The 26,113-nt window shown below is 38.0% G+C and overlaps 2 protein-coding genes across 6 annotated transcripts in view; one reads left to right on the forward strand and one right to left on the reverse strand.

Annotated features, from left to right (window-relative positions):
* The window catches only part of LOC130907772 (triadin-like), a 40,075-nt gene extending 37,791 nt beyond the window's left edge, over positions 1-2,284 (forward strand). For 3 of the 5 annotated variants that reach the window (XM_057823208.1, XM_057823209.1, XM_057823210.1), the window contains exon 25: positions 244-2,283. In XM_057823208.1, the coding sequence (XP_057679191.1) occupies positions 244-380 (137 nt within the window). In that variant the 3' untranslated portion in view covers positions 381-2,283. Of the gene's footprint in view, positions 1-243 lie in introns of all 5 variants that reach the window. The other 2 variants (XM_057823211.1, XM_057823212.1) reach the window with 2 other exon arrangements.
* LOC130907774 (clavesin-2) lies at positions 1,426-24,417 on the reverse strand. Its single transcript, XM_057823213.1, has 6 exons — positions 24,159-24,417; positions 21,400-21,843; positions 19,507-19,681; positions 11,347-11,457; positions 7,784-8,019; positions 1,426-7,709 (listed from the first exon to the last, which is right to left on the reverse strand). The coding sequence occupies exons 2-6, from the start codon at positions 21,786-21,788 to the stop codon at positions 7,616-7,618; spliced, it is 1,005 nt and encodes a 334-aa protein (XP_057679196.1). The 5' UTR covers positions 21,789-21,843; positions 24,159-24,417; the 3' UTR covers positions 1,426-7,615.
* Between the last annotated feature and the right edge of the window lie 1,696 nt (positions 24,418-26,113).

Raw genomic sequence — 26,113 nt, forward strand, 5'->3', positions numbered from 1 at the left:
GCAAAATTTGTTAAGAATCTTTTTCTAATCAAATTACTCGAGTTAATCGATTAGTCGCTGCAGCACTAAAACCCTCCTCGCCACTAGAGGGCAGTGAGAGCTCAAGAGCTTTTGCAAGCACTTCTTAATTAAGTCAAACTTCAAAATCTATTTTTTAGTCATTTGAATTTGACAAATGACATTCTTCTGAACTTCCTGTTTTCATTTTCAAAGTTAAAGCTGACTTCCTTTGTGTGTTTGTAGGTCAAAGATACTTCCAGTGTGTTTACGTACCCGGCAAAAATGCGCAGTATCCCCTACGACCGTTCAGCCCGGCCGTTCCGCCCGCTCTTAAGTCGCTATTGGAGCAGCAGAGGGCAGCCAGGACCACGGGGCAGTAGGGCGGCCTCCACGGTGCCCCAACTGAACGTCGTACTACAAGGGACTCGTTTCCATTCACAGCATCAAGGACTGAAGTATTTTTATTTATTCCATATTTTTTAGTCAAAACAGTCAATATAATTAGCGAAACGACAAAATTAGTAATTTACTACATGTGATTGCATCACTTGTTGCTAGGAGGATTTAAAAAAAAATGGGTACGAAATACAAAAAAAAACCGAACAGTAAAACTGTAGCACCATCTGCTGGATCTGATGGGGCACTACATCATTTGCCCCTAATACTAAAAGTTATATTTTAATTATTAGAGCGTCAAACTCGAGGAGGCTCATTTTAAACCTGCTTCCAAACAAATGCTAACGATGCTAATGCTAAACAAACAAGGGCGTCAATAGCATAAAACGAGTTTACTCGACAAAACAATCCGATATTCACTGAACTCCGTAGATGTCACACGTACAGCTAATTTAGCATTAGCCATACTAGCATCATGTGTTCAGAGAAGGAATGTCGACCAACTCTAACCGATCGTGTTTAACAGTCGGGGGCGATCGGTGACGTATTTTCTACGACTGTACATCGGAGCAACACGGGCGACCATGTCGGCTACAAAGTTCAGCGTCGCCGCATGTTAGCTATCGATGTCTTACTTGATCGTGAAGAGTTCAGAGCGGAACTAGCCTCAATTTTCTGAGTCTTAAGACGTGAGTGGACTTGATGACAAAAGACTTGACAAATTAGCGTGTTAACATATTAGCATGCTAGCACTTTTTAAACAGGAAATGCAACAACAAGTGCTTTATGTGAGATTTATCATCATAAAATTTTGGTGAAAACGGTTTGAATTCTATATTGTTGAGGTTAGCGTTAGCATCACGATGCTACGATGCTAAGGATCATTAGCTTCCCGCTGAGCTAGCTGCTAACAAGCTAGATTTTTTTTCGCTGCTGCTTGTTTTTAGGTCACAAAATGTTTGAATTTGAACATTGTTTCACATTTGACAATAATCATATAAATATTGATGACGCTAATAATGGAGGCATGTGTGAATTCAGATGTGAATACTTTTGTTTTTATTTAATTTTTAAGAGTTCATACAAGTTGAAAGAGGAAGCGGTTTGTTGCACAAGTTCATGTTCCTTTAAATATGAAACATATGAACCATCCACTTTAACAAAGAGGCATCAAATATTCATATTACAAAATAAATTATAACACTGCTGCTGTTTTTTTTTTTGGTCACTTATTCACAAAGAAACAAGATTCATTTGAATAAAACCTTAAGTCGTGTGCCACGAGTCGAGTATTTGTTATCACATTCATAATACGAACTACTCTTTGTGTGTTAGGAAACTAGTACGCACATTTGTACTTTAAACAATTATAAAAATAAGACAATTTATTTTTATTTAATAGCATGTTATTACGCAAGTACAATAGTACTTGCGTTTTCTGGGTGAAATACGGAGCTCCTAAAGGGACATCGACGGAAATAAAATAAATTTAAACCATCTGGTGCACACCAGAAACAATTTGTAAGCATCAGCATTGTGTAGCATTTAAGCTAGCGGACTTTTCTATGCAAATTAACCAATTGTTCTTTTGTAAGATCTTCATTTAGTAATTTTATTATATCGTTTTAGACGAAGCTCAGGCGCGCATCGGACAACAGCAGTTTTGGCGTGCTAAAAATGATGATACAGGATTTAGTTGAGCTTTACTTTAATCTTGGACTCAACTAGCGCTCGAGCTTAGCTTTAAATAATATATAAATAATTAAATAAATAAATAAATAAAGGAGGATATTACAAAAGAACAATTGGCTAACTTGCATAGCAAAGGTCCGTTAGCTTAAGTACTATATAATGCTAACGTTTATGAGATTGTTTCTGGTGCGCAACAGACTGTGTATAGTGCGCGACAGATTGTTTCTGACTAGAAACAATCTGGTAAACATTAGCATTATATAGCATTTAAGCTAGTGTACTTTTGCTATGCAAGTTAGCCAATTGTACTTTTGTAAGATCCTAAATCAATGAGGTTCTTACAAAAGAACAATTGGCTAACCTGCGTAGCAAAAGTTCCCTAGCTTAAATGCTATATAATGCTAATGTTACCCAAATTGTTTCTGGTGCGCACTAGAGACAATCTGGTGCACACCACATACTATCTGGTAAACATTAGCATTATATAGCATTTAAGCTAGCGGACTTTTGCTATGCAAGTTAGCCAATTGTTATTTTGTTAGGTCATTTACTAATTTTTTTATATCGTTTGAGGCGAAGATCAGATGCGCATCGGACACTAGCAGTTTCGGCGTGCTAAAAATAATAATACAGGCTTTAGTTTAGCTTTACTTCAATCTTGGACTCAACTAGCGCTTCAGCTTAGCTTTAAATAATATTTAAAAAAATAAATAAATAAAGGAGGATATTACAAAACAACAATGGGCTAACTTGCATAGCAAAAGTACGCTAGCTTAAATGCTATATAATGCTAATGTTTACAAGATTGTTTCTGGTGCGCACCAGACTGTGTATAGTGCGCAACAGATTGTTTCACAGATTGTTTCTGACTAGAAACAATCTGGTAAACATTAGCATTATATAGCGTTTAAGCTAGCGTACTTCTGCTATGCAAGTTAGCCAATTGTTCTTTTGTAAGATCCTAAATAAATAAATGAGGTTCTTACAAGAGAACAGTTGGCTAACTTGCATAGCAAAAGTTCGCTATCTTAAATGCTATATGATGCTAATGTTTCCCAAATTGTTTCTGGTACAATCTGGTAAACATTAGCATTATATAGGATTTAAACTAGCGGAGTTTTGCTATGCAAGTTAGCCAATTGTTCTTTTGTTAGGTCATTATTAATTTTTTTATATCATTTGAGGCGAAGCTCAGGCGCGCATCGGACACTAGCAGTTTCGGCGTGCTAAAAATGTTAATACAAGCTTTAGTTTAGCATTACTTCAATCTTGGACCCAACTTGCGCTTGAGTTTAGCCTTAAACTACATTAAGAAAAATAAAGGCTCTTACAAAAGAACAGTTGGCTAACTTACATAGTAAAGGTTTGCTAACTTGAATGCTATATAATTCTAATGTTTACAAGATTGTTTCTGGTGCGCAAAAAATTGTTTCTAGTGCGCACCAGAAACAATTTGGTGAACATAAGCATTTTATTGCATTTAAGCTAGCAAACCTTTACTATGTAGCCTTATTTATTATTTTTTTTGAGGATCTTACAAAAGAAAAAATGGCTAACTTGCACAGCAAAATCCGCTATCTTAAATGCTATATAATGCTAATGTTTACCAGTTTTTTTCAATTTGTTTCTGGTGCGCACTTGAGACAATCTTGTGCGCACCACATACCATCTGGTAAACATTAGCCTTATATAGCATTTAAGCTAGCGGACTTTTGCTCTGCAAGTTAGCCAATTGTTCTTTTGTTAGATCCTCATTATTAATTGTTTAAGGCGTAGCTCAGGCACGCATCAGACACCAGCGGTTTTGCCGTGCTAAAAATGATAATACAGGATTTAGTTGAGCTTTACTTCAGTCTTGCACTTAACTAGCGCCTGAGCTTAGCCTCAAATGATATAAAAAAATGAATAACATAGCAAAAGTCCGCTATCTTAAATGCTGGTGCGCACCAGATGTTTGAAATTTATTTTATTTCTGTCGATGTTCCTTCAGGGGCTCCGTAGTGAAATGATTAAAATAGGTATAATATTAACCCATTCGCTGCAATTGACGTCTATTGCTGTCAATGGTGGCCAATGTTAATCCAAAACCAAAAAAGAAACGCAGAGTGGCATAACTAGGTGCTTCTGTTTTGGTTAGCAATTCAAATCAGCGACCACCATTTTGGAAAAAACTGCACCACGTCTTTATGTTGACGCGTCGGCAAAACGGAGGACATTTTGTCTTTTGAGAAACGTTCACTTTGAGCGCGAATGGTCGGCGACCGGTTCAGGGATAAAATAAAGTGTCGTTCAGACGGATTATTAAAAAAACTTTGGCTGCGCAAAACAAACATTATGTCAGTGAATATTACTAATCATAACACTTAATAGCCTCATGCAGCTTTACACCATCAATACGAAATAATATATGACATACAGTGAGTAATAACTGCAATATTAGGTGACATCCAATGCAAAAATATGACCTGACTTTTGATTGACGCTATCCGAAGGTTATTTATTGACGAATATTTTCATTATAAATATTGTTGTGCTTGTAATACTACTTTAATACAGTCGTCAATCAAAAGTGAGTCTTATCTGTTCATACATATACAAGAGTGTGAAATATGGTTTTCTAGTGTTTATAAACAATCACGATGACGCTTATTTGTGCGCGTGGAAGACGTAAAGCAAGTCAAATGAAATCGATACAATTCATGTCGGAAGAAGAACAAAATACTGTAGCTGCCTGCGCTTTAGAAAGAAATATTTGTGTAACAATGTGACGGAGAACATTCGAAACGCTGAACTATTCAAATCATGGTCGTTACATTTCTTCAAAATGAACAAACGCTTGTGTCGAATACTGCCAAGAAATAAATAAAAGTCACTGTGAGGTAAAGTGGGGGGGTTTTGGGAATAAAAATGTGTTTCCTGTCTTTTTTTCTGTAATTTTTTTTTTTTTTTTCCATTCGTCAGGGGTCTCAAACTTGCGGCCCATGGACCTTGGAAATTTTTAATCGCAATGATTTAAAAAATTTTTCAATACACTTATTAACACAGGAGTGGACCAATACTGACATAATTCAAAACTAAGCCTCATAAGAACCAACATGGGAAACTTCTAACTAACATGAAGAAAATAAGCATTTGAAAACCCTGCTATAAGTTTTCCCACTTAGAAATCATGGAGGGGTCTGAAATTTTCATTGTAGGTGCGTGTCCATTGTGAGAGCGATAATCTAAAAAGCAAAATCTAGAAATCACAATGTATGTTATTTTTTGGGACGATTTATTTGTGTGATACAGCTGCAAATAAGTATTTGAACAGCTGAGAAAACTAGAAGCTGAAATTTCTGGAGAAATTACTCTGGGTCTTTGCTGTGTGGAGATACAGATCTTAGCCCAGCCCAATTTTGTTCGGGGACATTTTAGGGACAATATCAGGTCACTTCTTGTTGATTTGGGGATATTTATTTTTTGCCATTGAAAATGAATGGGAAATTTGGACGTCCATGGCCGTCAATGGCATCGACTTACAGTCGCGTCAATGGAATTCAAGTACATTGGCATCAATAGAATCGACAAACATGGCCGTCAATGGCATTAAAGTAAATGCCATTGAAAATGAATTGGAAATTTGGACGTCCATGGACGTCAATGGCATTTACTTCCATATGCGTCAATGGAACCTGGGACATTTGGGGGTCACGTCCTATTGATATCTGGTCATTTCCTGTTGATTTGGGTTAGGGTTAGCAATCTTGGTCTCACACAAAAATACACACGGTCCCAGCTGAGCTTTTTTGCAACAAACACTCTAAGTGGGTCTGGCGTGCCACAAAGATGCGTATGCTGAAAAGCACCTCATACCCACTGTGAAGTATGGGGGTGGGTCAGTGATGCTGTGGGGCTGTTTCGCTTCCAAAGGCCTTGGGAACCTTGTTAGGGTGCATGGCATCATGAATGCTTTGAAATACCAGGACATTTTAAATCAAAATCTGTTGCCCTCTGCCCAAAAGCTGAAGATGGGTCGTCACTGGGTCTTTCAGCAAGACAATGACCCTAAACATATGGCCAAATCTACACAAAAATGGTTCACCAGACACAAAATCAAGCTCCTCCCATGGCCATCTCAGTCCCCAGACCTTGTTTTGTTGGCAAAAGGGGGTTGTACAAAGTATTAACACCAGGGGTGCTAATAATTGTGACACACATTATTTGATGTCAAATATTTTTTCTTTGTGTGGGATTTTTTTCCCCACTGAATGAATGTACTTGTATTGAAGAATGGATTTTTCTCTTTTTTTCCATTAAGGTCCCATATTATTTGAATTTCAAAAAAATATTAGAAGCTAAAAAACACGTCTTTTTCAGGGGTGCCAATAATTATGGAGGGCACTGTAGATACTTAATTGATGTTTAACAAGTATGTATTTCTTGTGTATGTTAATATAATTTGTGCTCAAATATTGCTATTTAAATTTGCTAATAAAATACATACATTTATTCTGGAAGTTTTCAAAACGTTTCTTTGGTAGTTTTTGAAAACAAAGGTTTAAATCGAAGGGTGTATCACCTGAACCAATACACTTGAAAGTCAATATTTATTTTGTATTGATCAATTAGCCAATTAATTTGGCTCATATTGGTGAGAAATGTAAACTGGACCCCCATTCACCCAGTATGTTTGGTCCCATTAAGTCCCATCCCAAGCAAAAGGTGTACATGCAGGTTATGCTGTTCCATCGTCTCTATCAATGTTGAGACCAAACCCTTGCTCTAAACACCCTCTTAATTAAAAGAAACTATCCAAAAACATGTATTTTACATCATATTAATAAAATAAGGTAAAAAAATGAGTGAAAAGAGCGCAACTGGCGATAAAATGGCGGATGCGGCACTGTTACTCGACTGAAAAAATGGCAGCCAAAACATCTGCGTCGTAAAGTCGAAATCGCGCAAGTCGGGTCCGTCGTAAACCGGGGACTACCTGTGTATATATTTATGTTATACTAGTATAGTGCAGTGTTTTTCAACCGGTCTCCCGTGAGCTAGCTAACAATCATTTTGATGGTGTTTAACCAACAAGCTAGCCAAAGTTAGTCCCTTTTTTTAGGGGATCCTTGATGCAGGCCCAATAAATTGAGTTTGAGACCCCTGACATTTATAAATTTCACTTTCTTTTCAATGATGACTAAAAAGCAGACACTGGACTGAATGTGGGAAATCTAGGAATAGGGAAATTTCCTTTTAGACATTTTTTTGCTCACCATTTTGGTCACCCGAAACGCAAAACAGAGGCTGATGTAAAGCGAGATGTTGATCGGAAGCAAATCAAATCCATTTTTTTCCATAAAGGGAGGTTTGCTGGTCCGTCGTTCGCATCCGGAGCCGTCGTACTCCCGTCCAAAATGTCTTGTTTGTCGCCGAGACAACAGTCCTAATTGGACTTTTGAGGACTTGGCATTTGACAAAGAAACACGGAAGTCCACCGACGTGTCAAAAGTGGAAAGAAAGCTTGTAGACGAAGTTTTCCAGTTTTTTAGTCCAGCGACAGTAGCGGCTGCATGTTGTCCTCGTCACATTTGACCTTATCCGGTCGCTTCAGGACGCCTGGTTCCACCACGGACTGAGATCTGTAAGATTAGCAACATGTTAGCATTTTAGCATTTCAGGATTTCTAGTTATTTTCAGTGGCAGAAAATCTCACCTTTTCATGTTTCTGGGCGAGAGATTTTTGTCCCCATCCAAAAAGGCGAAGGCTTCCAGCCCTCCGCCGTCAGGTGCGCCGTCCGGTTCGGCGTCCTCGTCGTAAGCGTGCTCCAAGAGCGCTCTGGCCCAAGTTCCCATGTCGTACGGCGGCATCATTCCGCCCAACTCTGACGGTAGGATTTCGGGTTGCAGCAGCTGATGGAGGCTGGTTAGGTTGTTGCCGTGCAGGAAGATCTAACGAGTCACATTTCGGCTGCGTGTCAGGTATGTTGAACAAAAATGTTGATGCAACTCATTGACGGGGATAGACGTCCAAACCATTCTGATTGGAAGGGCTTGCTGAGATCGGAAGACCGGCAACACTTCATTTGACAGCGGCATCATACGAATGTCATAAAACCAAATGAAGCTTTGAATCATTTCGCTTCATTGCTTCATTGGGCATTCACTGCTCCCTTGTGGGAGACGATTAACCTCTGCTGCCACCTGCTGTCAACACTGTTGTGGTCCAACATGCCTCCTAGCAGGCATAGTAGCGTTAAAATAACAAAATTCATGTTCGGTGCTAATTATTTCTTCAGTTGCTGTTCCAGTTGTTTCATTAATTGCTAGTCATGGTATTTGGTGACATTGTTTGACTGTGGTGCCATAACACTGTCATTAGACAATCATAATGATGACATGACACTGTCATAAGCATTAATGAATGCTTATAACAGATGTCATTTAGTGTTATCTGGCAAATTATCTCACTTTTGAATGGATGTAAAAGATCCGAGCTGGACATAAAAGGAGTTAGTGATATAATTTGCCGGATGACACTCAATGACATCTGTCATAAGCATTCAGTAACGCCCATGATGGTGTCTTATGACGCCGCTGTCAAATTAAAGTGTTACCTATTAACCCAAATAAATCAACAAATAAGCCGCACTGGACTATGACCGCAGGATTCAAAATGAAGGAAAAAAGTAGCGGTTTATAGTCTGAAAATTACAGTACCGTAATTTTCGGACTATAAGCCGCTACTTTTTCCCCTCATTTGACATCCTGCACCTTATATTCCAGTGCGGCTTATTTGTTGATTTATTTGGGTTAGTAAGATTTTTTTTTTTCACTGTGGTGTCATTAGACAGTCATAATTATGACATGACACCATCATTGGCATTACTGAATGCTTATGACAGATGTCATTGAGTGTTATCAAATTATGTCACTTACTCCATTTATGTCCAGCTCGGATCTTTTAAATCCATTCAATAGTGAGATAATTTGCCGGATAACACTAAATGACATCTGTTATAAGCATTCATTAATGCTCATGACAGTGTCATTTCATAACTATGAATGTCTAATGACAGTCTTATGGCGCCACTGTCAAAGCGTTACCAAACACCATAACTAGCAATTAACGAAACAACGAACAGCAACTGAAGAAAAAATTAGCACAAAACATGAATTCTGATTGTCATTTACATCTGTAGTGCTGCAATGAATGCTAGGAGGCACACTGGAGAACAACAGTGTTGGCAACAGGTGGCAGAAGAGTTTGACTGTCTCCCCCAAGGGAGCAGTGATGGCCAAATAAAGCTTCTTGAAGCAATGAAGATTGGCAGCCAATTGGTTCAAAGCTTCATGGTGGTTCATTGGGTCCTATGACAGTCATATGATGCCGCTGTCAAATAAAGTGTTACCGGTTAATATCTTTGGGTGTAAATATCTCATAATACAGTGAGGACCGCTGCGGTTTATAGTCCAGTGCGGCTTATCTATGAATAAATGTCGTTTTGGTGTCAAATTTGGTGGGTGACGGCTTATAGTCAGGTGCGGCTGATAGTGCAAAAATTACTGTAATATTTATGTTTGTAAAGTGAAACGGAAGGAAGGTCACGGGTCAAACAAAGGTCACAGAGGTCAGAAAAGGAATTTCGTGACAACCTGATGACGGTTTAGCCTATTTAAGTCAAATTTGCAGGGTAAGGGAGATGATGCAAAGAGATAGGGTCAAAGGTCAAAGTTCAGAGAGGTCAGAAATATGGCGGTGCTTTGATTTTGGCTGCTTAGGCGGAATGTGTAAGAAGGAAACAATGGTGACGGTTATCGGACCAGCTGGCTCAACCGATGAGGTGTCTCTTATTTGATTTTTTTCAAGGAGTTGGCAAACCTATCAGCGCTTATTGCCAACATCTCCTAGTCCAGTGCTTTTCAATTATTTTCTGTTACACCCCACCCAGGAAGACGTACACGTTTCGTGCCCCCCCAACTCTCTGCAGTCACTATCTTTTGTCTATGAAATTATTATTAATATAAGTACACCTCTGCATAACATTGTGTCATTTTAATACTAAAGAAAAAAAAGTAATATACTGGTAGTAGATCAACTTAAAATAAAGCATAATCATAAACACCGCCATCAGTTGACAAGACAGACATTGCGCCACGCCTTCCCGTAGGGGGCCCACCCAGACAGAGCATTTGGCTTTCACTGTGATAAACTCAAATACACGCTGCGTTCAAATGCCAGAATTAGGTGGAAATAGGACGAAGGTTTTACTGCATTAGAGCAGGCAGGAGTGTCTCAAGAGTGATTTGGTCGAGGATTCAAGGTAGTTATTATATTTAATAGCACCATGCATGCACTTTGAAAAGTTGTGAAAAAAAATCAATGGATAAAATTAGGTTAACCGGCTTGAAATATTTACGTATAATGAATGATAACTGCCCGTTTTTTGCTTTAAACCAATAATCTAGACTGTTTTACGTTCATATCTGTAGAAATTCCATGATTTAACCATTTATTTATACGAATTTTCAACTTAAAAAGCTTTGTTTCGGGACGGCCGCCACGTTGGATTACACAATATCCTAAGTTTTTCTTGAAATATTCAGGTAAAATGAACAATAACAGCCCGTTTTTTGCTTTTAACTAAGAATCTAGTTTCTATGTTTTACATTCATATGTATAGAAATTGATTTAAAGATTTATTTATAAGAATTTTCAATTTAAAAAGTTCTTTGTTTTCTGACGGCTGCCATGTTGGATTTTGTATCTCTACACAATGGTAAATGGTGGAATTATGCCTAAAAAGTTGTGATTGTATATAGAAAAATGCAAAATTTGCTTTTGTTGAGTAAAATTAAGATGATTCTGCATGCTTTCCTCAAGTATTAGATTTTGATGTGAAAATTGAGTGATTTATCAGCTGTTGAAAACTTGCACACACACAAAAAAATAAGTTGCTATTTTGGGCAAAAACTTATGTATATGTTAAATATTGCTATTGATCCTGAAAATATAGGTGATTATCTCTGCATTAGGCGAATTTTGTTCATCTAGCATAAAATTTGAGGATTTTATAGCCATTTAAGTTTTGTTATACTTATACAGTAGGTATCAAAATGAAGGAAAAAATAGTCCGATAATTACTTGTGTTCCCTGAGGTCACATGCACCACCCCCGGCATCGCCCCACTAATTGAGAAGTACTGTCCCACTCAAAAATGAATTGGACATCTATAACCGTCAAAGAGAAATTCAACCCCAAATTCTTCATTTTCTCACCCGCTTCCTGGTTTTATCCTTGAGGAAGGGCCTGATGACGGTATAGAGAGCGTGAATGTACCACGGTTGGTTGACAAAATGGATTCCTCCGAAGCGGGCGGGAAAACTGTCCTGTAACGGCAAACGCACAAAAACAAACACCATCATCACCTCATTGTTATTCGTATTTAGCGAGCTGAAATAGGTCGCGCTGTCCTTTTATTCCCCTCTCTGTTTTGAACTGTAGACACAAAGCGGTGGATATGAATTCGTAAAAGCAACCGTCGCTTGCTGGATAAAGAAGAATATATGAAGGATGAAGGTGGTTTAGTTGAACTTCCTGCTGGATTGGATTACGAGATGTAATCTAAAGGCCAGGAGGAAATGATATGTGCTCTGTTTTCAGACCTGACGTTGGCAAAAACAAGTCGTCTTGTTGTTTGGAGGCCATAGGTGGACTAAAAAAGATCTATTTGTGGATGTTTGCTGCAGGTCGGCGCAAATCTTGACAGGAATGCGAGGTGACAACGTGCGCTAAATTCTGACCGCAAGCGGAAAAACGCGAGCAGGTTCACAATTTAGCTCGTTCATTGCAGTGCGGTGCTAGACGTCCATTCCGTTTAAAGTGGGACGGTGGATGCGAATGAACAAACTTCATGAAGATGAGATAAACTCATTTAGAATCGGGGAATTCTGGTTCATGCAACAGTAATATTTCATCATAGAGATCTGCATAGCTTTTAAAGAGTACCACAGATAGAAAGACATTTAATTCTTAAAAGATAAATGCTAGTATGAGTTATGATAATTTTATATGAAAACCCCTTTTAATGTTTTAATTTTACTAACTTTTGTAGAATTAGTTTAACTAGTAGGTCGCCATTGATGTTGAAGGTGCAATGCACTCTGGTGACGTCACTGGGCGGCGCTGCAGGACTACCACAGTGTCACTTTTTAGTAAGGGTGTAACAGTACATGTATTTGTATTGAACCCTTTCGGTACGTGGTGCTCGGTTCGGAACGGAGGCGTACCGAACGAGTTTCTGACGTAATGTAACTAAGGCTGCAGCTATCGATTATTTCAGTAGTCGATTAATCGATGAACCCCTTAGTTCGAATAATTGAGTAATCGGATAAGAAACATAAAATATTAAAATACCTGAGCTGAGCCTCAAACGGTATAAAAAAAATAATAAATGAGGATCTATGTACAACAAAAGAACAATTGGCTAACTTACATAGCAAAAGTCTGCTAGCTTAAATGCTATAAAAATGTGCTTTTTTTTTTTTAAATCATGCTCTTAACAAATGGTTAAAACACATATGCCCACCAAAGAAAAAAACGGCTAAATATACCTATAAATTACAAATGCATTAAAAAAAAAAAAAAAAACATTAGCTCAAACAAAAACTTAGCTTATGTTGGTCTTAACAGGGAGCAGCTGGATTCAGCCATGTGAAATGAGGCAGACTAGAGGGCAGTGTATCCACCCAAATCAATACAACTAAATACAAACACTTTCAAAACAAACCATTACAACACCACTTTAATTAAACGAATACTCGAAGCAGCAAATTTAATTCGAATCTTTTTTTTTCTAATCGAATACTCGAGTTAATCGATTAATTGTTGCAGCACTAAATGTAACCCTTACCTTTCGAGGCTGTGAGTCGATCGGGTTACAGTTTCTTTGTGTAGATTATATTTACTCCATCTTCGCTACTATAATGAGGACCAATACAGTAGGACAGTACAACCCAGAAACGTCAACGGCGCAACAACGTGGCCGCCGCGAGAACGCAGTGAAACGCGGGCGTTAAAGTCAATCAGCCAATGCATGATAGAAGCGTCCCAGAAGCAGCTCAACACGACGTACGCGAAAAGAACGGCAGAGTTTATTATTTGACGCGAGACGCGACACTCCTGCGTCAATACTATTACTGGTAGCTAGGATCAGGCAGACCGGAAGTCACTTGTGTAAAAATACGGTGGATCCGGTCGATTTTCAAACTAATATGCAATCTCAACCCACTTTTTGAGTCCATCAGATCTCTTGAGTGGTAGATCGGGGTACAGCTGACTTGTCTTTGTTGATTTACTGCGGTCTTCTCTGCTATAATAATAACCAACACGGCCCCGTATTCACAACAAAACAAGTAGGAACTAATATTCACATAGGAACTTAAGTTATACAACATAAAATATACAATATAAATGAATACTACATCACATTTGTAAAATATAAACACATAATAAAATAAATAATAGCCCATTTAAATAAAATAAATTGAAATAAGCTAAAACACATGTAATTAAATAATAAGAATAATACACAGATCCTGCTTACACAATTAAATTAATTATTTTCTGTGTGGCGCTTGAGAAAATCCACCAATAAAGCTTTTGAAAACCATTCATAAGAAAAATGATTCATTGAGGCATTTCATTTGTAAAATACATGTTAAAATCTTTGTCATTTGGATTGCTTTTCTGTTTAGCACAGGAGTTCTTTTTTCTTCTTTCTTTCAGAAAGAAATCTGACCAATACGCGGGGTCTGAAAAGCCAATTGTTGTTGGATTATTTTTAAATACCCGCTACTTTTTGAGCAGAATTCTAGCTTTGTATAGGCTAATGTTCCTATTGTTGAAAGCACAAAGGTGTGTAATAAACAACTAGCACATTTATATTTTGCATTTTGTTTTCTTACTGTACCGAAAATGAACCGAACCGTGACCTCAAAGCCGAGGTACGTACCGAACCGAGATTTTTGTGTACCGTTACACGCCTACTCTTTAGCTATATGAACATGTCGTCGGTTTTGCCCTTCCAATTTGAACCTGAGCGGAAAAGTGATGAGCAGGACAGCACAAAACGAGCTGCAAAAGCAATTAAATGAAGGTCTCCAGCAGGATTTGAACCAGCATTTCCCATGCGACAGACGAGCACGTAGACCACAGGATTATACTTTGTACTTCCGCGTGATGTAAGATTCATGATTTTCCTTATAGAGCAATCGCAACCCACATGCATTGTCTGCCTCTGTGCGGTAAAACCTGAAAAGGAAACGCAACTGAAAAGCAAGTGCGGCTGGCTTGACCAAGGAATTAAAAAACACTGCTCATTTCAGACCGCAGGCAGATAACAATAACATAGGGCTGGCGTAAAAGAGTTTATTGAACACACAAAAAAACTAGGGCTGTCAAAATTATCGTATTAACGGGCGGTCATCAATTTTTTAAATTAATCACGTTAAAATATTTGACGCATGTAACGCACATGCCCCGCTCAAACAGATTAAAATGATAGCACAGTGTAATGTCCACTTGTTACTTGTGTTTTTGGGTGTTTTGTCGCCCTCTGCTGGCACTTGGGTGCGACTGATTTTATGGGTTTCAGCACAATGAGCATTGTGTAATTATTGACAACAACAATGGCGAGCTACTAGTTTATTTTTTGATTGAAAATTTTACAAATTTTATTAAAACAAAAACATTAAGAGGGGTTTTAATATAAAATTTCTATAACGTGTACTAACATTTATCTTTTAAGAACTACAAGTCTTTCTATCCATGGATCGTTTCAACAGAATGTTAATAATGTTAATGCCATCTTGTTGATTTATTGTTATAATAAACAAATACAGTACTTATGTACCGTATATTGAATGTATATATCCGTCTTGTGTCTTATCTTTCCATTCCGACAATAATTTACAGAAAAATATGGCATATTTTATAGATGGTTTGAATTGCGATTAATTACGATTAATTAATTTTTAAGCTGTAAATAACTCGATTAAATATTTTAATCGTTTGACAGCCCTAAAAAAAACACGCAATCGCGGAAAGGGAGACGCAAAAAAGGTCCGTGACAGTAGGATTAGAGGAGTTCCAAAAAATCGATTATTACATGCGTCGCGATTCGACACGTGACAATTCGATTATGATTCATAAAGGTTAAAAAACGATGATCTTCCCTCATAACTTTATGGCAGCCGCTCGTAGCAGAACGAAATTCAAGACACGCCTGCCGCCCAGGCACCATTAACGGGGCACGCATGTTATGATGGATGCTGCCATTTACTGAGAAAGAGATTTACTCCTTTTTAAAAGACTGAAAAATAAATTTGTGTATGAGACAGGCAGGTACAGAAGCGCGACCCGGCAGTCGCGCTTTTGTACGCAAGTTTATTTTTTAGAGCAAGAGGGGAAGAGAGATAGTCCGTTGTTCGTCTTTTAGATGTCCAGCAGTAGTTTTAAGGCATCTCAATTGAAAAATGTCCTGAGTGTGTTGCTAAGACCCGTGTGCATCTATATGAGGTGAGTACATGAACCCTCTTGTACTGTTTCGCCTTTATTGTTGTTTTTTTTGAGATGTTAATAGTTAGCGCCGAGCGCTAAGCTAATTAGCTAATTCGCTAACGTGTATTTCATATGCAGAACGTGTAAAACCATGATTAAGTACAGCGGTAACACTACAAAAAAGGGAAATAGTACAGAAATCTGTGAAAACAAAGTGTATTGGTTAAAAGAAGTCTTATTTCTTAAGACACTTTGTTTCCAGAAAATGTGGAATTCATTCCACCTGTGTAAATTTTATTGCATTGTTAAGAGAAATAAGTACTCCCTTTAAAATGGTTAATGTTTTTGCACTTTTTTGTAAAAAAAATTAAATAAAAAAGCAGCTTAAGGGCAGCTTTTTGTTGTAAAGACATGTTTCCATCGTTCCTGTTGAATGATTAGGATATTTTAAATAAATAATGGACATAAATTTGTCTGGCTTCTGTATTAATTAGTAATATACGACACAGTGATAACCGCGATCATCGTCAATACCGTGATCATCGTTTGATAATCGAATCGTAGCACCCTCAATCGTCATCGAATCGAATCGAGGGGTGCCTAACATGGCACACTCCTAGTCCAATCAATATATTTTTTTTTTTTTTTTTTAAAGACGAGGGAAAACCACGGTGAGAGGCAGACAAACCAAAAAAATATGATGCAACTAGCAACGAATAGATATACAAACCGTCAAATGGCAGCAAATCAATATCTCTGCAAGCTGCCTAGGATCGGTTTAGAGACACTACTGACGAGCTGGAATTGAATGCAAGTACGACGTTGGGAACTCATCCCACAACTCTGTAACAAAACAATCTGACCAGCAGCAAAATTTAACAGATTCATGCTAGTCGTCATACTAGCTTCGCTTGCTAGCTAGCACAGCTATTCTCCCAGTCCAGGCCAACTGCGTCATCACACCCAGTGTGCATTGCGCGCGTAAAATATGGCGCCTTCCGTAGGTCCAAACATGTCCTAAATATTATAGATTTTTAAATCAATGGCCAATAATATATGTATGTCTGATAACATATTTTGGTAAAAGAGATCAATTCTGGCTTACTAGAGCCTGCCTACAAGTCTAAGTCCGAGGTTCCCTTTAAGTAGAAGATAAGAACATGGTTGACCTGTTTCTATATAAAGCCCAGGGTGCCTATTTGGTAAAAAATTTGCCTTCAGGCTGCACTTTAGTGTCTAAAAAAATAGTTTATTGTCTAGTACTGCTGCGGGATGTTTTTATCTTTGGACAGATGAGGGGTGACGGTATCGTCTCTCCATAAAGCTGACGTAATGTCACTTCCCGAAGTCGTCTGTCGTAATTTTCGTGAAATCGTTGGCTGCCGTTGACACCAATAGATTGAAATAAATAATAATAAAAAATAAGTAATGAAATTCAGAAAAATTGAATTCAACAAAAAATTAATTCAATTAAAAAATAGACAAAATAATAATAAAAACGTGAATTTAAAAAATTTGATATAAATAATATAAATATAAATGTTCACTCAAATGTCAAATAAAACTGATTAGAATAAAAATTATATACTGTAATTTTAAAAAAGTAACAGAAATTAAAAAGAAAAGAAAAAACATCTCAAACTAACGCCATAATTTTCGCACTATAAGGCGCACCTGACCATAAGCCGCCACCAGACAAATTTGAAACGAAAACGACATTTGTTCATAAATAAGCCGCACTGGACTATAAGCCGCATCGGTCCTAACTGTATTATGGGATATTTACACCAAAAGATACCCTTTGACAGCGGCATCATACGAATGTCATACGACCAAATGAACCACCACGAAGCTTTGAGCCAACTGGCTGCAAAGCTTAATTGCTTCTAAAAAAGCTTCATTTGACCATCACTGCTCCCGTTGGGGAGACGGTCAACCTCTGCTGTCAACACTGTCGTCATCCAACATGCCTCCTAGCATGCATTGTACAATTGCTACAAATGTAAATAACAATCAAAATTCATGTTCTGTGCTAATTATTTCTTCAGTTACTGTTCCAGTTGTTTCATTAATTGCTAGTTATGGTATTTGGTAACACTTTATTTGACAGTGGCGCCATAAGACTGTTATTAGACAATCATAATTATGACATGACAATGTCATAAGAAGAAAGAAAAATAACTAAAAGGTTACCTATTAACCCAAATAAATCACCAAATAAGCCACACTGGACTTTAAACTGCGGGATTAAAAAAAAGAAAAAGAAAAAAAGTAGTGGTTTATAGTCCGAAAATTACGGTATATAACAATTGGATCCAATTGACAGAACTAGATGTTGAGAAAAAAACAAAGAAAATAAATAAATGTTCAAATAACTTGCTACAAAAAAAAAAAAATCAAAATAAAATAAGTACTGAATTTTTTTAAAAACTGTAAAAATTTGAAATAAATGTAAATTGAACTAAATAAAAAAATGAAGTGAATTAATGAATCGTAAAATAAATGTATAACAATAATAACATTTGAAATAAGTTAGGGCTGTCAAACGATTAAAATTTTTAATCGAGTTAATTACAGCTTAAAACTTAATTCATCGTAATTAATCGCAATTCAAACCAGCTATAAAATATGCCATATTTTTCTGTAAATTATTGTTGGAATGGAAAGATAAGACACAAGATGGATATATACATTCAACATGTATATGTACAGTACATAAGTACTGTATTTCTTTATTATAACAATAAATCAACAAGATGGCATTAACATTATTAACATTCTGTTAAAGCAATCCATGGATAGAAAGACTTGGAGTTCTTAAAAGATAAATGTTAGTACAAGTTATAGAAATGTTATATTAAAGGAAAAGCGGCATGGAAAATGAATGAATGAACCCCTCTTAATGTTTTCGTTTGAATAAAATTTGTAAAATTTTCAATCAAAAAAATAAACTAGTAGCCCGCCATTGTTGATGTCAATAATTACACAATTCTCATGGGTGCTTAAACCAATAAAATCAGTCGCACCCAAGCGCCAGCAGAGGGCGACAAAACTCCCAAAAACACAACAAGTTGGCATTGCACTGTGCTGTCATTTTAATCTGTTTGAGCGGGGCATGTGCGTTAATTGCGTCAAATATTTTAAAGTGATTAATTTTAAAAATTAATTACCGCCCGTTAACGCGATAATTTTGACAGCTCTAAAATAAATATATCTTAATATAACTAAAAATATGTTTAAAAAAAAAAATTGAAATAATACATCAACATTTAAAAGTATATTTAAATAAATGTTACTATACAAATCAATAATAAATAAATACAAAATGAAATCAATACGGAAACTGTTCTAACAGCTCGGACATCCATCGCCTTCAACGGCAGCCGCCGAATTAACTTTGGAACCATTTGAAGGATCAATTAAGATACCGCCACTGTCGGCAGCTGGTTACGCAAAGCTCATAAATGAAAGAGCAGCGGAGCGATGCATAAAACATCACACTCTTTCGCACACACGCACAACAAAGGCGAGCCCATCTGGAGGAGAGACCGGAGCAGACAGCCAGCCGGTCGGGTCGGTTGCCGTGGAAACGCTGGGTGGAGAAAGGCAGGATGTCGGGGTACAACAAAGCACATTGCATCATTCCGATGACTAGGTCACATGACGCAAGACGTGACAAAAGCCAATAGGTACGCTTTAGCATTTTATTTTTTAATTTGACGCTGACATTCCATAGAGATCTCACTCCCATTTAACATTTTTTAATCCTTTAACCACGTTGTAATCCTGCGGGATTATGCGTTCAATCCTGCACTCTATTCACCTTCCCCGGAGGAATTATTATTCATAATCATCACAAGCGTGTTTGGCGTACTCACCTGTAGGCCCTCGATGGCGAGCCTGAGCATGCTGGGCGTGAGTTTGGACGCTTGTTTGAAGGTAAAGTTGCTCCAGTCGATGACCAGGATGAAGCCGTTCACCTGCAGCTCGGCGTCCTCGATCATGGATTCCAAAGACAGCAGGATGGACCTCAGGATGTCCACGAACATGTACCTGACCAGGTGGTAGTGTCATTAATGGAAGGCGATGGACGTCCAATCCATTTGGACTGGGAGGTTCTGGCTGTGATTGCTCATGTTTTCGTTCCATTGACGGCGCTAGATGTTCAATCCATTTTGCGAATGATCACTGCTAGCCCACCCGGTCAAAATAGATTGGACCGGATCTATCGGACCGATAGATTGGACATCTAGCGCTGCCGATGGCACCCAAGGAGCTAAGTATAAAACATGTGACCTTCAACCTCCTTAAAATTTAATCACATCTACTGTTTTATATTGGCAACATCCTGCAAGCTTGATAATAATCCCTTTATTGTTTTTGAGTTATGGTGAAATTCCTTTTCTAACCTCTGTGCCCTTTGACCTCTTAACCCCAAAACCTAATTAACCCATCCATTTCATGATACTAACACAGTCTGAAAATTTGATAATGATCCCTTTATTCATTCTTGAGATATATCGTAAAATTCCTTTTGTGACCTTTGACCTCTTCACCCCAAAATCTAATCACCTCTTCCGTTTTGTTTTACAAACATAGCTTGCAAAAATGATAATAATCCCTTTATAAGTTCTTCAGTTTTTGCAATATTACTTTTCGGACCGCGGTGACCTTTGACCTCATGACCCTAAATTGACCGCTATTTTAGAAAATAGTTAATAACTAGAAGCACACTCTTAGAGAACAGATTGGTGCCAAAGTAGCCATATTTGGTAGAGTGAGCACTCCCATTAAGTACAAAACAAGTTACAGTGAAATCCCTTTTCTGATCTCTGCGACCTTTGACCTCATGACCCCAAAATTTAATCACCTCTGTTTCATATTACAATTACATATTTTCATATTACAAAAATAGCCTGAAAATTTGATAATAATCCCTTTTCCAAAATTTCTTTTTTGACCTCTGTGACCTTTGACTTCTTTACCCCAGAATTCAATCACCTCTTCTGTTTCATATAACATAAATATTCCTGCAAATTTGATAATAATCCTCTTACACATTCTTGACTTATTGCCCCATTACTTGTTGGACCGCTGTGACCTTTGACCTCATGACCCCAATTTAAATTGACCCCTATTTTAAAAAATAGTTAATAACTACTCTTAGAGAACAGAACCCTGCAGAAGCAGCTATATTTGGTAGAGTGGGCACTCCCATTAATTATTAAACAAGTTACAGTGAATTCCCTCTTCTGACCTCTGCGACCTTTGACTTCATGACCCCAAAAATTTAATCACCTCTTCCGTTTCATGTTACAAAAATAGCCTGCAAAACTGATAATAATCCCTTTATACATTCTTGATTTATTGCAAGATTACTTGTCGGACTTCTGTGACCTTTGACCTCATGATCCCAATTTAAATGGACCCCTATTTAAAAAGTAGTTAATAACTAAACACACACTCCATATTTACACACTGCCTTTGTGGGTACTAAAACAAGTTATCCTGAAATTCCTTTTCTGATCTCTGTGACCTTTGACCTCATGACCCCAAAATTCAATCACCTATTCCGTTTCTTGTTAAAACATATCCTGCAAATTTGATAATGATTCCTTGTGCAAACGCACAAGACAAACAAACACATGAAACCGAATAACCAACAGGAGGAGGTCAAGATGGATCCATTTAAATGCATCTCAACAGAAAATTATTGTTATGCATTATGACATTACAGAGTATGCAAAACCATTCGCGAGTGCGTCTAGTACCTGCTCTGGTCCCAGTTGGCGGCAAAGAGGAGCAGAATCTTCCTCCCGTGTCGGTCCAAGTTGGCCAGGACGCCGGGGAATCCATCCTTGAGCGCCTGCTTGATCCCGGGGTCGGTAGCCTTCAGGTTCTTGAACATGTCCAGGTTCTGCTGCCTGTACTCAAAGTACTGGGCCAGCAGTCGGAAGGCCTCAAAGTGGTTGAACTTCCTGGCCCGCAGGAACCTGAGGATGAAGGCGTCATCGGTGCGCAGGAAGCCGATGTCCGGCCGCGTGATGATCATGTCGCGCACTTCCTGGATGTCTTGGTGGAGAGTGTCCGGGTTCTCCTTCAGTTCCGCTTTGGCCTTCTCCAGGGTGGCCGCCGACAGGCCGGCCTGCAGGTGAGTCATCTCGGCGGGAGCCAGTTCACAAATTTTCCTCGCCCGGATGCTACTACTTCTTCTTCTGCGGGAAAGATCAAGCAAGGAAACATGATTTACACTATATTTGCCCGAATTCCAACTTTTCAGTTGAGCCCAACATAGTTCATTGGCACAAAATTGCCACAATCTGACAGCAAAGCGCTATTTTGCTCAATGAAATGCCACAATAAAGTGGTCAAGTAATATTTTTGTCAACATAAAACTCCCTGACTCACTTTAACATAGCTCACTGACACCAACAATAAGCCATAATAAGGTGGAAAAGAACTATTTTTATCTGAATACAACTCCTTGAATCTCAGCTCCTCAGCACCAAGATGGCGCCAAAGCATAATTTTTTTCCAAATGGAACATCTCAACTCACATGAACATAGCTCCTTAGCCCCATTTTTGCCTTGAAGAAACTCTTCAACCAACACAGGTGCTTGGCACCAACACGCCACAAAATAAGACAACAAAACACAATTTTTGACCCAAAGAACTCCTCCACCTTGCCACCAAAATGGCAATAAAGCGCTATTTTTCCTGAAATAAAACTCCTCTTTTCACATTAACATCACTCCGTTGCACCAAGTAGGCAACCAAATCACTATTAAAGGAACTCTTATAAACTAACACCAACATAGCTGCTTCTTGGCACCAATATGCCACAAAATAACTCTCAGCACTATGTGTATCCCAATGAATCTCAATTCACTTCAACATAATTCTTTGGCACCAAGTAGGCAAAAAATATCAATGTGTAATGCCTACTCTACCATGTTTGTGCGTCCTTGGTCTAAGGGGACGGGACTTGATAAGCATATGCTTCTCCCTTCAGCCCTGGTCTTTTCTTCGTTTTTTTTTCTTTGGGTTAATCATATCACAAAGCCATCTTGTAACTGCAATGATACCGAGGATGATGACAATAAATAAATACATAAAATAAATAAATGTTAACCTAATGACTCATATTTGAACTTGACATTTAATTGGTCCTTCGAGCCGGATTGAGCCAGAGACCTGAGGATTCATATTTGAACTTGACAGCCTTTCTTTACCTTCGTGGAACCCCTTAGACTAACTCACCGAACCCCCGGGGTTCCATCGAACCCAAGTTAAAAACCACTGTTCTAAACAAAATAATGAATGCATAAACAAACCTATTAGCTCAAACATAAAACTTATGCTAGTTTTAACAAGGAACAGCTGGATTCAGCCATGTTAGATGAGTTATGTCATATTCACAGTTGCCACTTGAGGGAAGTGTATCCACCCAAATCAGTAACACTATAATTACAACGGCACTTTAATTAAATGAGTCCTCGAAGCAGCAAAATTTAATTTGCAGCTTTTTCTAATCGAATTACTTGAGTTAATCAATTAATCATTGCAGCACGAGTTTAAAGCGCTATTTCTGACTTTTTATGATAGATACGTGCTAAAAAAAAAAAAAAAAAAAAAAAAAAAAACAATTTGACCGCAAGCCAGTGCCCCAGTACTGTATTACCAAATTGGCCCGAATATAAGACGGTGTTTTTTGCATTGAAATAAGACAGAAAAAATGGGGGTCGTCTTATATTCGCGGTCTAGACGTTATACCCATTCACGATGCTAGATGGCGCCAGATATCATTGAAGCGATGTTCTGTCATGACAGATCTCAGCTACTCTCAAGTTTAACCAGTTTGCATTATTTTAGTGCAATGTTTTTCCTTCTTCAGATTAGTTTCAAGACTACCGTTACAGTAAGACTTCACTTTGATGGTTAATGCAGTTATTGCAATTTTTGTTGATTGGTTTATTTACATTTAAAAAACCGGAAGCCATTCATTTACGAATGTGATTGCACTTTAGTTTACATATTTAAATGTTCATATATTAAGATTTGAATCAGGCAAAATTTTTCTCTCAAATATATTGTTATGATCATTTGTTCCAAATGTACTGTCATTATTTTCTGTATAAATTTTTTTTTTTTTTTTTACCTGATTCCAATACTCAGTTTAACAAAATTAAAGTAGGAGGATTTCTTGTTGTATCCTTTGATTTTTCTGAACGCGGCACTCGGAGAAAAAAGTTTAGACACCCCTGTTCTAAATAAAACTCCTTGACTCACTTCAACCTAATTCCTCAGTACCGAGAGACCCCCGAGATTACCGTAAAGTACTATTTTTGTCTAAATGAAACTCCTCAACTAACCCTTATTGCTTCAATCCTATTCATTGCTTTATAAACCAACACTAAAATCAACAGAAATCCAAACTGCGAGCCACCGAACATCATTTCTGTCTCAATACCGATGCTTCCCGCCATGTCAGAATCGTGTACGCGTGAAAACCGAGAATGACGGCATCACCTTCTCCCGCTCGGAGGAGGCCAGGCAAGCAATGCGGCAGCAGGCTGCAGCTACATCACCCACAGCCTCCTCTCCTCCATGCCGCTGGCGTCTCCTTCCTCCTCCTCCGTTTTAAAGCGTCCGCTCCATTTGCACAGGTGGCTCCGCCGCTCTGCCTTTAACCGGGTTGCGCTCCGGGGTTGCGTCGTGCGGGAGGCTTAAGGGCGGGGTGCGTCGGTGGGTCTGCGCCTCTGCCGTCTGTTCCGCCGCCAGAGTGAGTGACAACAAGCTGGGGGGAGGAAGAAGAGGCTGAGGACGGTGGGAGGAGGTGATGGAGGAGAGGGAGCACGTGCAGGACAAAAGAGAGGATGAACAAGAGGAGGATGAAGCAGTTAGAATGTACATGAATTGGTTGAAAAGTGAATTTTATTCAGGCATTATTACATTATAAAAAAGGATTTAAATGACAGGATATCTAAACAATGAAAATGTCTTCTCATACATAAATTGAAAAAAATCTCAGGGTCCCCTGTGGTGAAAAGGGGGAGGGGCAGTGTGAGCACCTGTCATCTGTGATTGGCTACTAGTCAAGCCAATCAAATTAAAGTGGTTTTGGGGGTGCCTGACAGCTGCTTGGATGTAAATTGACTTGTTTGTGACGTCACCAATGGACAAAGGGTAGCACCGCTTAGTAGTTATTTTTATCTTTTAGTCATTTTTTTATACTCTGGAATTTCTAATCTATATTTAGCAGGGCTGTCAAACGATTAAAATTTTTAATCGAGTTAATTACAGCTTAAAAATTAATTAATCGTAATTAATCGCACTTCAAACCATCTATAAAATATGTCATATATTGTACATACGGTACATAAGGACTGTATTTGTTTATTCTAACAATAAATCAACAAGATAGCATTAACATTATTAACATTCTGTTAAAGCGATCCATGGATAGAAAGACTTGTAGTTCTTAAAAGATAAATGTTAGTACAAGTTATAGAAATTTTATATTAAAACCCCTCTTAATGTTTTCGTTTTAATAAAATTTGTAAAATTTTCAATCAAAAAATAAACTAGTAGCCCGCCATTGTTGATGTCAATAATTACACAATGCTCATGGGTGCTGAAGCCTATAAAATCAGTCGCACCCAAGCGCCAGCAGAGGGCTGCAAAACTCCATAAAACATAATTAACAAGTTGGCATTTCACTGTACTGTCATTTAAATCTGTCTGAGCGGGGCATGTGCATTAATTGCGTAAAATATTTTAACGTGATTAATTTAAAAAATTAATTACCGCCCGATAACGCGATAATTTTGACAGTCCTAATATTTAGTCATAAATATAATTTTAGGTGTCATTTCAACATTTAGTATTGCTTTGCTTAGTATTGCCTCTGCAAAGCCCTTTGAGAAAACGTTGTTGAGATCTAGGGCTATACAAATAAAATTGAATTGAATTGAATTGAATTGCTTTTAACCTTTTATAGAGCGCTGATTAAGTGCTATTGACGGCAAACCTCACGATTCAATTTGCGATAAAAGCTTCACAGTAACAATGATCTCACGATATGATGATAACTATCGATACATGGATCAGGAAATCATTCTAGGATATTCTAATAAACTAATAGACAGAAAAACAAGCTATTTTCATCCTTCTGCTGCGAATTGGAATGAGTTTATCATTAGTAGACGTCCAGTCCGTTTGAAGCGGGAGGGTGCCAGCGAATGAATATCCCTCCATCCCACCTACTTCAAACGGATTGGACGTCTACAGCCGTCACTGGCAGCCAATGTCCGGCAATGAGTTCATTTTAGGGCATTTCAGGCAAGGGTGTAGGTTTGGTCTCATTCATAATGATCATTTTAAACTAAATCTATATTGACTTATTCCAACTTTTATGTGAATTGGTTGCTGTTCAATTCAAACCTTTGTTTTCAAAAACTACTAAAAAACATTTTTGAAATCTT

The sequence above is a fragment of the Corythoichthys intestinalis genome, chromosome 19, assembly GCF_030265065.1.
Source record: "Corythoichthys intestinalis isolate RoL2023-P3 chromosome 19, ASM3026506v1, whole genome shotgun sequence".
Taxonomy (NCBI): Eukaryota; Metazoa; Chordata; class Actinopteri; order Syngnathiformes; family Syngnathidae; genus Corythoichthys; species Corythoichthys intestinalis.